The 14,597-nt window shown below is 36.6% G+C and overlaps 1 protein-coding gene across 1 annotated transcript; it reads left to right on the plus strand.

The window, feature by feature from the left end:
- Positions 1 to 8,828: 8,828 nt before the first annotated feature.
- On the plus strand, positions 8,829 to 9,955 carry LOC141640738 (uncharacterized). Its single transcript, XM_074449421.1, has 2 exons — positions 8,829 to 9,374; positions 9,473 to 9,955. Exons 1-2 carry the CDS (start codon positions 8,829 to 8,831, stop codon positions 9,953 to 9,955), a joined length of 1,029 nt encoding a protein of 342 aa, XP_074305522.1.
- Positions 9,956 to 14,597: the final 4,642 nt, after the last annotated feature.

Raw genomic sequence — 14,597 nt, forward strand, 5'->3', positions numbered from 1 at the left:
ACAAACCCAAAAATCTATCAAAAAAATTCTATTATAGATCCCAATTTAATCGAAGCATATATTTGATTTGTAAATTATAGTTATGGTTGATGAGCAAGTAGTCGGTCGACGGCGTGAGGTTTGCGAGGGCTTCGTGGATGGCAGCGATGGTCGAGGGGATGAAGCCGGTGTTTGGATTGGATTGATACCGGTGCATTAACGTCGAAGGATCTACGGGGCGACTTGGGGGTAGTAGGTGGGTAGGATGGTGGTGGGTGGGGGACGATCGTGTACATCTTCCCTTTTTTATTGAAAATGTACTATGCAGTACAATTTTGTGAATTTGATTTCATTTTCTTTGGATGCAGTACTACATTATACATTTGATTTCATTTTTTTCTCAATAGAATACAGCAATATGTTTTGGTTTAATTTTATTTTCCTAGATGTAGTACTGAATCATTTAGTGTAGGACTTTTGTTCAATGGGAGGAGAAGAGAGGAGAAAGGAGATGAGAGGTAAAATTAGGGGAGGAAATGAGAGGGGTAAAATTGTCAAAATGTACTGCATTGAGTAAAATATGTACTGCGAAAATCAACACCCTACCTTTTAATCCCCATTATCACTCCATAATACCAAAATCACCTTGTTGTTTCTTCGCTGCCCTCTTCTTTTAACACCATCACTACAATTCAACCAACATCAACCACCGATTCATCCTCCACCTTTCGCACCAGCAGCACAACAACCCATCAACTCCTTTTCTACTGTCAACCTGATGTAACAAATTAGTCCAATTCACCATCAACCCAATTCAATGACACATTATAATCCTCATTGAGCTGTTGTAACTCGCAAGTTCAGGCACCCAATTCGAGCTCGGAATTAAAACTCGAGCCCAGCAGCTAGCGGCTCTAGCCAAAACCCAACTCCATCACCAAAGATATAGCAGCGGTAACTCTCGTGTCAATACCACTGCCCTCCGTCATCACCAATTCAACCAATTCAAATCTGCACCATGACGGAAACCCGAATCCAATCGCACCAACGACAAGCAGCTACCACGCACCATCATCGTTCCATCGTCATCACCACCGCGCATCATCAATTCATCAGGAATCGTTTTCTGAGCTGGCCCACCGGCTGCCGCCTTACCGGCACCCATTCCGCAACAAATCTCAGGATGGCTCTCAGCCGGTCAACCGGCTCTAAATCCTATCAATTTCACCTCAATTTTCCAGCGGGTTTTGTGCCGGTGCACAGCCGGCTGCCGGTGGACCGGCTCCCAGACCCTTTTGCGTTTATTTCGTGCCCCGCTTTCCTCTTTTACCCTTTTGTTTTGTTTGTTTTAGTAACCCGTGTATCCTTCGCCCATTTTTGGTCTTGAATGGTTGAGTCGTATTTGTGTCTTTTGTTTTAGATTAGGATTATTCGTATTAGTAAGCTTATTTTAGACACTACCATTTTAGAATAGAATTATTTTAGCTTAGATTATTTTTCCTCTCAAATATTTTAGAACCCTAGTTAGAATATTTCTCCTCTCTCAATTTTCCTCTTATCAAAGTTGTAATCTTTCCTTAATTAGACTTTAATTACTCATCAAATTAGTGTAGATTTAGTCCTTGTCTTAGTTATTTTGGTTTGTATTTTGAAAATTTGAAGAAATTCATTCTTCCATTATTATCCAAGCTTGCTACTTTCCTCTTTCTTGGTACAATTCTCATCTATTGTTTATATTACTTTCATTAGTTTACATTTCTTATGTTGTTTAATTATTATTCACTCAAAATTACAATTTTATCATGTTTACCATGCTTGTTTGTATTTTGTTGGAAATTGTTGGTAATTTCTCATCCATGAACATGTGTGAGTAGTCTCATCTAAGGTCATGGGGGGATCTTGGGTGATTAAAGGGAGGTGAATTTCGGTTGTTAACCTTTTGAATTGGACAATTAATGGATCTTACTCTTGTGCATATGAAGTGCTCGATGAAATGTTTGAACGAAAGTTTGAGTCTTTCATTAGCATGTTTAACTTATCTTGGTGCATTATGTTATTAGATGGTTTTAGAAGTGTTTAATGAGGTGCTTAAAATGAAAGTTGGAGCCTTTCTTAGACAAATTTAATCCATCTTGGTGCCTATGCTATTAGATAGTCTTTATGCATGTTTGTCTCAACTAAGTGAAAGCTTGTTTGTAAACCGTTACTCCCGTGCCTATGAAATGTTTGATGGATTGCTTAAATGAAAGTTTGAGTCTTTAATTATCATGTTTAGTCTATCCTAGGTCGAAAGACAATGGAAGGCCTATATGGCATGGTCGAGATGAGTTTTTCAAACTAAGTAAATGCTTGTTGGTTAGCTCTAATTGACTAAGAAATTAGGATCAATCATAGGCCCTTATCATTACCCATTTCTTGTTAACAATCTTCTCTTCCCCGACTTACCCAAGTGAACCCAAAGACCTTAGCTTTTCTTCATTTGATTAGAAGCAATTTTCATTTAGCTTAATTTTATATCTCATTTGCATCTTACAGTAGTTTACAATTAATTCAACATCTTATTTTTATTTGACTAAACTAGGATTTAAACCGACTAAGTATACACCCCCGCCATCCTTGTGGATTCGACACCCTTATTATACTACTTAATTTGGGATTTTATTAAATTGTTTTTGATTGGGAAATGACGACAAATCCCTATATCACCAGCCATAAGAAGAAATCATACATGAGACTTCTTTCTCGAGATGTTTCCGGAGTTGCGTAGGAGCTGAGGGTAAGACCTAAAAGATATCTAAGGATTGTTCTAGGGTGTGGGAACTCCTGGAGAATGACACCTTTGCTGAACTCCGTGAGGAAACAATATCATTTAGGGTAGCAGGACGTTAGTAGAAACTGCTGGGGAATCTGCTTGCGTCGGTCTCAAGCGAACCGTGTTTTCTGAGAAATACGTAGGCTGCAAGCGGCAACGACCTCTCGCTGGGGAACACATTGATGACTCCACTGGGGAAGAATCATATGTTGAGTCGACAATGGCGTGCCCTTGGCACTGCTGAGGAGAACGACACGTCCTTAGCATCGTTGAGGAAAAGTGTTGGATCGACAATGACACGCCCTTGGCATCGCCGAGGAAAACAGGGTTGGATCAACAACGACACGCCCTTGGCATCACTGAGGAAAATAAAGGTATAGATCGACAACGACACACCCTTGGCATTGCTGAGGAAAAGAGGGTTGGATCAACAACGACACGCCCTTGGCATTGATGAGGAAAAGAAAGGTATCTAATTGACAACGGCGCGCCCTTGGCACCGCTGAGGAAAATAAAGGTATCGAATCGACAACGGCACGCCCTTCGCACCTCTGAGAAAAAAAATATGCTCGGCTCATCGCGAGCGAAATTCCGATAAAGAGGAGAAGCCTATGAACTGTATTTAGTGATCATGAATTCTTGCTAGGGAACGAAAATGTCGTGGGTATCTGTAGTCTGTTGCAGAGAAAATTCTGATTCGGACGAAGAGAACGCCCAAAAAAAAGGAGCCATATGCAAAAGATAAGATGTTGAGGAAGAGGCATATGAAGCCCGAGCCCACGAATAACGAACTTATAACGAATTTTAACAAATTTTGGAGGAAACTTGCTGGGGAAAAGGCGCAGAAAAAGCTAAGACCTTTGGAAGAGGCGCGGCAGGTGCTGCATCCTTTCCTGGGCTCGTCCCTGTCTGGGTAAAAACCCGACTTAAGTCGTATTTTTTTTTATTTTAAAACACAAACATTTCATCGTTTCTTACAAAAACTCAACCAAATTCTGTCAAAATTTGATCAAATCTCGCCATAAATCATAACTAACCAAGGTATGTGTGTTGTACTTGCTTTAATTTGCATTTGAGCTTGATTTTAGGTCGAAAATTAAGGTTTATATACCCCTTTATGTCTAAAATTTGAGGCTTTCGTCTCAAATGGATTTGTCTCATGAAATTGGCATTAGAAATGAGTAATTGACCATGTTACGAACATAACCATGTATCCCTTTCGAATTTTCGTCAAGCATTAAGGATTTGAGGGCGAAATGTGACGGTCTTGTTGAAGTATGTGTCCTCAACAATAGTACGATCACATTATTAAAACTCATGATAAGAATACACAAAGGGATGATTCATTTTTGTAAGTCAAGTGATCAAAATTAATCGGTAATGATTGGCTGACTAGAGTTTGACATTAATGTCGTTTGACGGTGGTGATCAGTTGATCTCTTAAGGTCACACCTAAAGGACGATTCCCTTAATAGATAAATTAATTAATTAATTGTATGTTGATACAGATTAATTACAACAACAATATCAGAGTCTTAATCCCAAAATGGTTTGGGGTCAGCTGACATGAATCATCCTTTAGAACCTTCCATGGGTGAAAGCACACCTCAAAATGTAAATAGAAAAGGGAAAATGAAAAATAAAAGGGAGAGCGAAAATTTAATGGAAAGTCAAGGTGAACTTAGAGGTTTAAAAAATCGAATTCCGGATTTCTTTTATAAAAACTAAAAATTTAAATCGAGAGAAAAGATTAAAACGATTTTGAAAACCGAAATAGAATTAAGGATCCGGAATGCCTTAAAAGTAAACCAAGTAAAATCTATAAGAAAGTGGTTGGTAAAAAAGTGTAATAAAGGAGAGAAGAACAAATAATTTAATTTTTTTTAAATTAAATAAAAACACTAAATATGTCAGAAAAACATCAAATACTAAAAATCCACATGTATCATTTCCCTCCATTGTCCCCTCTCCGTCACCATACTCTCCTCAAGCCCCAGAAATCTCATATCATGCTCTATCACTCTCAACTATGTCTATCTCGGTCTTCCTCTACCTCTAGAGGCCTTTTCCGTTCTCCAAGTTTCCAGCCTCCTAACTGGTGCGTCCATAGGTCTCCTTCTCACATGGTCAAACCATCTTAGTCGGTTTTCCATCATCTTGTCCTCTATTGGCGCCACTTTTACCTTTTTCTTTAATCACCTCATTCCTTAATCGATCTTTCCTTGTATGTCCGCACATCCACCTCAACATACGCAACTCCGCCAGACTCATCTTTTGAATATGACAATGTTTCACGGCCCAACACTCGGAACCGTAAAGTAAGGTAGGCCTAATTACCGTGCGATAAAATTTTCCCTTTAATATTTGGGGCATATCTTTGTCGCATAAAAACCCTGAAGCACTCTTCCATTTCAACCACCCCGCTTTAATCCTGTGAGCCACATCTCCGTCTAACTCCCCATCTTTTTTAATAATAGATCCTAGATATCTGAAGAAATCTGACCCCTCAACTACATTCCCATCGAAAATAATACTCCCCGCATCTATCGACGCAACCCCGCCACCTTAGTGAACTGACACCTCAAATACTCAGTCTTACTCTTGCTCAGCCTAAACCCACGAGTCTCCAAAGTCTGCCTCCACAATTCCAACTTTCTCTCCACCCCCTCTTTCGTCTCATCAATCAACACAATATCATCATCAAACATCATACACCAAGGGATGTCGTCCTGAATATCCCTTGTCAACTCATCCATAACTATAGCAAAGAGAAAAGGACTAAGTGCGAACACTTGCACTAGCCCCTTCATACATGTCCTTTATGAGGTCAATATATTTTTGAGACACACCCTTTCTCGCCAAAGCCCACCAAAGTACTTCTCTTGGTACCCTATCATATGCCTTTTCCAAGTCAATAAAAACCATATGCAAGTCCTTCTTCTTGTCCCGATAGTGTTCCATCAACTGTCTCATGATAAAAATCGCATCCATAGTCAATCTCCCGGGCATAAATCCAAATTGGTTATCCGAGATGACTACACATCTCCTAAGCCTTTGCTCGATTATCCGCTCCCATAACTTCATCGTGTGACTCAGATAAATTAATTCCTTAAAATTGAACAATATACATATGTGAGTTAGAATATGAATCTTATTGTAATTTGATTAAATGAGATTCATTTTAGTAATTAAAATGTTATATTACTAAAATTTTGTTTATGAAACAATTAAATTAAGAATGATCGATTGATCATAATTACAATATGTTATAGATTATATTAACATGACCCATTTTATATACTTCTGATTGTGAATTACTAGTCAATTGTTATATATATTTGTATTAATATATGTAATGATATTTAATTGTTAAATATGCATTAATATTATTAACAACATGTTACATGTTACATGTCACATATTACATGAAAAAATGACAATTGAAAAAAAAATGGACTCCATATTATCTATGTGGACCGATTTTTTAGAGGGTATTAGGGTGAAATGGTTAAATTGTTTTTAATTGTGGTAAACACAATGATTACTATTATAACCTATACTAAACCCTAATGCTTTTTGATAAGAACAACTCTAAAAAGAAAAGAGGCATGCATTGGCTCCCTTTGGCCTCTCCCCTCCACCGGTTTTTCCACCTCCTTTTAGAGAATAAGAATTGTCTTATTCTCATACATTTTTCATTCTAACATTATTCATTATTCTTACTTCTCTCATCCTCTCTCTAAAATAAGTTTTAGAATAATATTGTTCAAAAATCTAATTTATTTAGATTACTAAAAGTAGCAATAAAAAATATTATTTGATCATATTTTAAGGTTTCTAATTAATATATCTAGTTAATATATAATTAGAATTAAGGGGTAGTCTTGGTGCCATCAAGAGGAGAATCTCTACTATTGGGGTTTTGGAGGATCATCCATAAACTTGTAGCTCAAGAACAAGTGTGGGAAGGAGTCCTCACTTGTGCCCAAAACCGTTTTTATTAATGTAAGGAACTATGTTCTTACTTCTCTATTTTATATTTAGTTATGCATGCACTAGATCAACATCTATTTTAATGAGTAATTTAGATCCATAATTAAAAGAGTTTAATTAGAGGGTTATTGAATCCTTTCAAGTGGTATCATGAGCTTAGGTTGTTGCATGCATAATCGGTTTATTGTTTTTCCGAGTTAAATGTATAACATATAAAACTAGAGATTTTGTAATTTATGTTATAAAGTGACGAAAATTTTTGCATGTTATATATTCTGGTCCTAAAATATATTTAGGTCATTTTGATGATTTATGGTATTTTTTGGCTCATTTTAATGATTTTTAGTGATTTTATTATATTTTAATGTATAAAATGGTATTTAAAATGCTAAAAATGATGAGAGATAAAGCTCTTCCTTCTCTCTAGGGTTTTAAGGATTTTAGGGATTTTCTCCTGCAAATGGCAAGGAAAAAATTGCGAAAAATCAATTTAATCCTAGGAAATCTACTGCAAAAACACGACTTTCTTTCTCTAATTGTCCTAATTTAAACTTAGATATGGAAAAGAATGAATCTTCATCTGCGATTACTGGTTCTAATCATTCTGCCGATACGTGTACTGATGATCTTCCACCTACAGGAACTGCAATCCCATGTTCTGATGATGCTAAAACGACGAAATCTGTGGGTGAGATTGTTGGTATTCCAGTCCTAAACCTTGAGGTCCTTGTTGAAGATGCTCAGACAGAATCTGAAGATGAGGTGGGTGATGATGAAGAGGAAGGATGGACTAAGGTTTCTGGTAAGTCACCATCCTCTTCTCCTAAATCTTAACACTCTTCTGATGGTATGCTTCAACTATCACCTGAGGATGTTCTCCCTGAAGTCGAATTTTGGTCTACTGCTGTTGTCTGTTATGTTTTAGGGGGAAATCCACCTTAGGAGTTGTTGTCTGGGTTTATTAGTCGTATTTGGGGTGCTTACAAATATGATAAAATCTCGTTTTTGCCTAATGGGGCTTTCCTTGTTCACTTTCCTACTCTAGAGTGCAGGAACCTTGTTCTGAAATTAGGGTTTCCTATGTTTGACAACAAACCTATTGTGGTCAAACCATGGACTGAGAACTGCAGCCTGGCTAAGGAAAGAGTCAAATTTGTGCCAATCTGGATTCGTTTATGTGGTCTGGGGCTTAAGTTCTGGGGTACTTCTAGTCTGGGAAAACTTGCTTCATTAGTTGGCAAGTATATGAGATGTGATGAGGCTACTATTGATAAAACTAGACTAGGATATGCCAGGATTCTGATTGAAGTTGAAGTTGGTCAAAAATTTCCTGAGAGGATTTTTTTCAAAGATGAGAAAGGGTCTGAAGTTTGTGTGCCAATTGAATATGAATGGAAACCTGACCTATGCTCACTTTGCAAAGGAATAGGTCATACTGATGATATGTGTAAGAAGCAGAAAGAATCAATACCTATCCCTAAGCAGAGACAAGAATGGCGACCTGTGGTTAAATCTGGGGTTCCAGTTAGGGCACCTGCTAGTCCTGTAGTAGTTCCTGCCCTTACTGTGAGAGGACAGCCTAGGGTATCTGCTACAGTCCCTGTAGTTGTGACTGTACCCCCTGCTACTCTCTCCCCTGTTACGGTGGTCACTCAACAGATTAGACAAGAACACCAAAATGCTTCTACTTCATCTCTTGAGGCTCCTAAGTCTCCTACTTATGCTGAGGTTCTGAATAGTCCAACAAAAAGTCTGGAAGGGAGATTGGATAGGCCACCAGAGGTTATTAATGGATAACATAGGAAGTTGGAATGTGAGGGGTATGAATAAGCTTACTAAGCAATTAGAAATTAAGAGATTCCTTTATCAAAATAATGTAGGCTTATTTGGGTTAGTTGAACATAAAATAAAGGATATTGACTGTTCTGGGGTTTTAAATAATCTTGGTCAACATTGGAGTGGGGTTAGCAACATCCAGTGCCATCCAGGGGGTAGAATTCTGCTTATTTGGATTGAACAATGTTTTACTGTCAATATAATTACAATGTCTGACCAGCTCATCTCTGCTAAAGTTAAGGAAGTTGCTAGTGGTAATGAATTTATGTTCACTGTGGTTTATGGCTCTAATGATGAGGAGGAACGTCTTAATTTATGGAATGATCTCAAGCACATTAAGGATTCTTGGGTTGGCCCTTGGTGCATCTGTGGAGACTTTAATAATCTCCTTGATTTTAATGAGAGAATTGGCAGGCATGTTCATTGGAGTGATATCACTGATTTCAGGGACTGTGTTGATTATTGTGAGGTTGTAGATATCAAAGCTCAGGGTGCCTTTTTCACTTGGAATAACAAGCAAGAGTCTAGTACTAGAGTTTACTCTAGACTGGATAGGTTTATGATTAATGGTGATTGGTTGCAGTTGTTTCCTGAGTCTTATGCATATTTTTTACCTGAAGGTCTTTTTGATCACAATCCTTGTTTGTGTTATAGGAGAGTTGTTAATCAGAGAAGACCTCACTTTAGATATTTTAACATGTGGGGTCAGGATCCTCATTTTAATGAGCTTATTAAGCACCATTGGAGTAAGAAGGTTTCTGGTTCCTGGATGTATCAAGTGGCTACCAAACTTAGAAACTTGAAACAACCTCTAAAGGAGCTTAATAGGAACAGGTTCTCTGATTTGAGAAGGTTGTTGGGGTTGCTAAAGTGAATCTGGATAACATCCAATGTCAACTTCATGGGGACCCTACTAATACCAGTCTGATGAATTCTGAAGCTTCTGCTGCTAATGCTTACAGAAGTTTAGCTAAAGCTCACTTTAGTTTTCTCAGCCAAAAAGCTAAAGTGGACTGGGTTAGTGAAGGTGATGAAAACTCTAGATATTTCCACAATCAAATTCGTGCCAGACAGATTCATAATAAAGTTTTGCAAATCAAGGATATGAATGGCAGTTTACATTCTGACCCCAAGGATATTGAGCATGCCTTCCTGTCTTACTATATGGATCTCCTGGGGACTAAGGCTTCTACTCTTCCTGTTCATGTTGCCACTGTTAATTTGGGGCCTGTTATTACTGATGACCTCAAAACTCTTCTCCTTAAACCTATTACTAAGGATGAGATCAAAGCTACTATGTTTTCTATTCTGTTTGCTAAATCCCCCTGGGCCTGATGGGTTTACAAGCCAATTCTATAAGGATTCCTGGGATATCATTGGTAATGATGTTGTAGGTGCTATTAAGGATTTTCTTATTAATGGCCAGATGCTTAAACAAATCAATACTACTACTTTGACCCTCATTCCTAAAGTTAAACACCCTACCTCTGTCCTTGAATATAGACCCATTGCTTGTTGCAATACCCTCTATAAATGCATTGCTAAGATTCTTTGTGCTAGACTAAGTGAGGTGTTGCCTACTATTATTAATAGGAGCCAAGGTGGCTTTATAAAGGGAAGGAATATTGTGGAGAATGTGCTCATCTGTCAGGATCATATTCGTTTGTATAACAGGAAAATTGCCTCCCCTAGATGCATCATCAAAATTGATCTGAGGAAAGCTTATGACACTGTTGAGTGGGATTTCTTACATCAAATGCTCAAGGCTTTGAATTTCCCTCCTCAATTCATTCATCTTATAATGGTTTGTGTGTCTACTCCCTCTTATACTCTTAATGTCAATGGGAATTCTTTTGGTTTATTCCAGGGCAAGAGAGGCTTAAGACAAGGTGACCCTTTATCACCTCTGCTCTTTACCCTTTGCATGGAGTACTTGTCTAGAATTCTCTCTGTGGTAGCCCAACAGTCTTCTTTTAGATTTCATCCTATGTGTGGCAGTCTGAAGCTCAATCATCTATTATTTGCGGATGATCTGCTCTTGTTTTGCAAAGGTACTCCTGCTTCTATCATGTGGCTTCTTAGGGGGTTCTCTACCTTCTCCTCTGCTTCTGGTCTTTGTTTGAATCGTGATAAGACTGACATTTATTTTAATGGAGTCAAGAATGAGCTTATTGATGAGATTGTTGCTATTTCTGGTTTTAAAGTTGGTACTCTAGCTTTTAAGTACCTAGGTATTCCAATCTCATCTAAGAAGATTTCTAAATTTCATGCTCATATTCTCATTGAAAAGATTGTCAGCAGGATCAGGTCCTTAAGAGCTAGACAACTATCTTATGCTGGTAGAATGGTGCTTGTTAAGTCAGTTTTGTCCACTATGCATTCCTATTGGGCTTCAATTTTTCTTATCCCTTCTGGTGTCATGAACAAAGTAGAAGCTATTTGTAGGAATTTTCTTTAGGGAGGAAAAGATGCTTACCTCAGAGCACCTAATGTAGCTTGGGCAAAGTGTTGTACTCCAAAAGAGGGAGGGGGATTGGGTCTTATGAATGCTAAGATTTGGAATAAAGCTGTCCTTGGAAAATATACCAGTTGGTTAGCTACTAAGAAGGATCACCTTTGGGTTAAATGGGTGAACCATGTTTATATGAAAGGGAGTGCTTGGGTGATTATCTTTGCTCCTTTAGACTGCAGTTGGACTTGGAAGAAAATTGTGCAGGTTAAGGATATTTTTAAGGCTGGCTACCATGATAACACTTGGATTCACAATGTTTCTGGCTACTCCATTGCTTCTGGTTACAACTGGTTAAGAACTGCCTCTCCTAAGGTCCCTTGGCGGTTTATTTGTTGGAATTCTCTCAACATTCCTAAAACTGCTTTTATCTATTGGGCAACCCTCCATAAGAAACTTCTTACTCGTGATAGATTGGTCCAAATGGGTATCTGCAGTGATGTCAACTGTTGTTTGTGTGATTCTACCCCTAAATCTCATGATCACTTATTCCATGATTGTGTCTTTACCAGAAGGTGTATGAGTCTGCTGCAGCTGAAACTTCAATTCCCTGTCCCTACAGATGACATAATCAGGTGGTTCTCTGCTGGTAGATGTAAGAGTGTACTGCAGAAGTTACTTGCAGGTGCTTTCTATGTTGGTGTCATTCACGCTATATGGATGGCTAGGAATCATGCTAGGATTCACCATTCAGTTATCCAACCTAAAGTTCTAGTGCATCAAGTTTGGAAGGAGGTATTAGAAAGATGGAAGAAAAGGAATAGATCTCCCTTGAGACCATTAGAAACACAATGGCTGTCTCGTGTATCTATTTAATTTCTTGAATTTCCTTAGCTAGTGAGTTGAGCTTGTATTCAGAACATTGTATACCTATTTTTGATTAATATATACTTACCCTTCACCAAAAAAAAATGCTAAAAATAGTTAAACTTTGTTTCTGACCTTGAAATTTGTATATGACCTCATATGCATATTTTACTTATTGTATATAAAACTTCGTATAAATTTAATTTATTTTGGATGATTTATAATTTTTATGTGATAAAAATGAAATAAATGGAGGTAAAATGGTTAAAAATAGTTAAAATTCTAAACAGGCCATGAAATTTTAATATGTTGTCACATGGACATTTTACTCATTGTGTGTAAAATATTAGATAAACTTGATTCATTTTGCATAATTTATGAATTTTTTAGTGTAAAAATGACATAAATAGTGACTATTTTAGCAAAAATAGCTAAAACAAATTACATGGCATGAGAAAACTATTTTAGGTTGCATTATTATCATTCATATCAGATCTAAAGTTGGAACGTTGATTAGATTAATTTTCATATGCTTTAGATGTTTTATTTGATAAAACCGATAAATTGCAAACTATATTTTTCTCGAAATAAATTTGAAAATTTTAGCCTTAATTTTTGACATTATGAGTGTCATGGATTTATTCCAAATGTTAAAAAATTTAAAATTCAAATTTTGAAATTATTGTAATTAAATTTGGATTTATTTCATAAAAGGTTATGATTTTTAGGTCAAAAATGAGCATAAATGTTAAATCAAGTTGAATTATTGTCAAAATTTGAGTAATGACTAATTTTTGAGTTCTAAAAGGTTAGGATAATTAACTTGGACTAAAATTTGATTTTAGTATTATTTTGTGATTTTAATAAGTTAAAGATCACGAATATCCATAAAACTGGATTATATTTACGATATAAGTTTAAATAGGGCGATTTGGCACATAACTTGACATGTTAGATACATATTATAATACTGCATATTTCATTGATGAATGTCATATTTTATTTATGTAATTTTGAATTATGTAATTTTATCTTAGTATGGCCTTAGTTTTACTCGATATTACCCGTAATGTAATGCAATATTGAATCAGTTGTAATTTATTGTGATCTCGCATCACCGTTTTCTAATTTAATAGATTTAATTTTATATTACAAATGTATAATAGGAAATTCAATGTACTTTTTATTATTTATTTATTTATTTATTTGTAATCCCGAAGTTTCCTAAAGACGGTGCCATTCAGAATGGAGTTCCAATCAAGACGGTGTTTATCCTTGGGAGGCATGTCACATTAAGATTCAAGGGACCAAAGGAGTTGGTTTCCAAATTCCTAATAGGATATAAGATTTTATATTTTAGGAAAGGTCATACTAGGAAATTTATTTTTTTATTTATTTGCTTGCTTTATATGTTTGCGTGCATTGCCAAATCGTCATAACTTCACATGCATATTTTATCGTCTTATCGACTATTGTCAATTATAATTATCGAGTATTCATCGACTTAGTTCACTTAAATATGATAGATAATAAATCGACAAGACCTCACACATATTTAAAATTGAGATTAGCTTTACCAAATAGTAGGACTCGTGAATCCCTTTGACATTTGGGGTAGATTCGGTTTCTCGGGGTACTTTCATTTTTCATTGGGTAAGTGGGGCAATAAGACGTTATTACACGCGAAATTTGGTTGGACTCAACAGGATATAAAGACTAGTCTTATGCTCCGGGGCTAGAGATGGAATTTATGAAATTATCGACCGAGAATTCTATATTAGAATCAATTAAAGAGTTAATTCACCAAATTTATGCAAGTATGGGATGTATCGGTTTCCCGTGCCCATGTTTGTGTAAAGATGGATCTTGGGATCATTTATATAATTTAAGTGCGAGGTCATTATATAAATGCATATTTTAAACCTTGTTAAAATATTTGAAAGTAAAACGATAAATGTTAATTATTTTCTTCATCTCCGTTTTGTAGTTATTTGTCGCAATGGATTCATCTAATTCTCCTTCACCTATTAGCATTGATACTTGGCTTAAATCATTTGATGAAAAATGCTCCATCTACGATCACAATTCGACTAGAGAATTACGCTTTAGCATTGGTGAAGATGGGAATCTTTGCTATCTCACAACTTCAACTCCTCCCACTCTAATAATTATGCCTTCAAATAATGAATCTCATGAAGATGACATCATTACTTCTATGGCTTCCTTATTTAATGAAACAAAAGATTATGAAGAGTTGAGTGGGAGTTCAAGGAAGAGTCTCCTTAAAACTAAAAGGAGTAATGAGAAGTTTAAAAAGAAAGAAAGGAAGGGCGAAGAACCCAAGTTCATAATTGGAGAGAAAGTGGCTAGTGGGACTACCACCACCAAACCAAAGAAGGGTGCCCAACCATTCGAAATGTGTCATTATTGTCATGACCTAGGCCATTGGAAACGCAATTGGCCCAAGTACTTGGGAGATATTAAAACTGGACTCATCACTCCAATAGGTAATATGTCTTATGAAATCTTTGTTATCGATAAAAATATTACTTCCACCTCAACATGGGTATTGGATACCGGATGTGGTTCTCACCTTTGTAATCATTTACATGGGCTTAGAGACGTGGAAAAGCTAAACAAGGGTGATGTGGATCTCTGACT

The sequence above is a fragment of the Silene latifolia genome, chromosome 2 (genome assembly GCF_048544455.1).
Source record: "Silene latifolia isolate original U9 population chromosome 2, ASM4854445v1, whole genome shotgun sequence".
Lineage (NCBI taxonomy): Eukaryota > Viridiplantae > Streptophyta > Magnoliopsida > Caryophyllales > Caryophyllaceae > Silene > Silene latifolia.

Bases quoted from the DNA above. Each gene is read 5' to 3' on its own strand.
- LOC141640738 (XM_074449421.1), top strand. From the start codon at position 8,829: ATGTCTGACCAGCTCATCTCTGCTAAAGTTAAGGAAGTTGCTAGTGGT. The intron at 9,375-9,472 runs GTTTCTGGTTCC...TGATTTGAGAAG, and splicing joins AGCACCATTGGAGTAAGAAG to GTTGTTGGGGTTGCTAAAGT.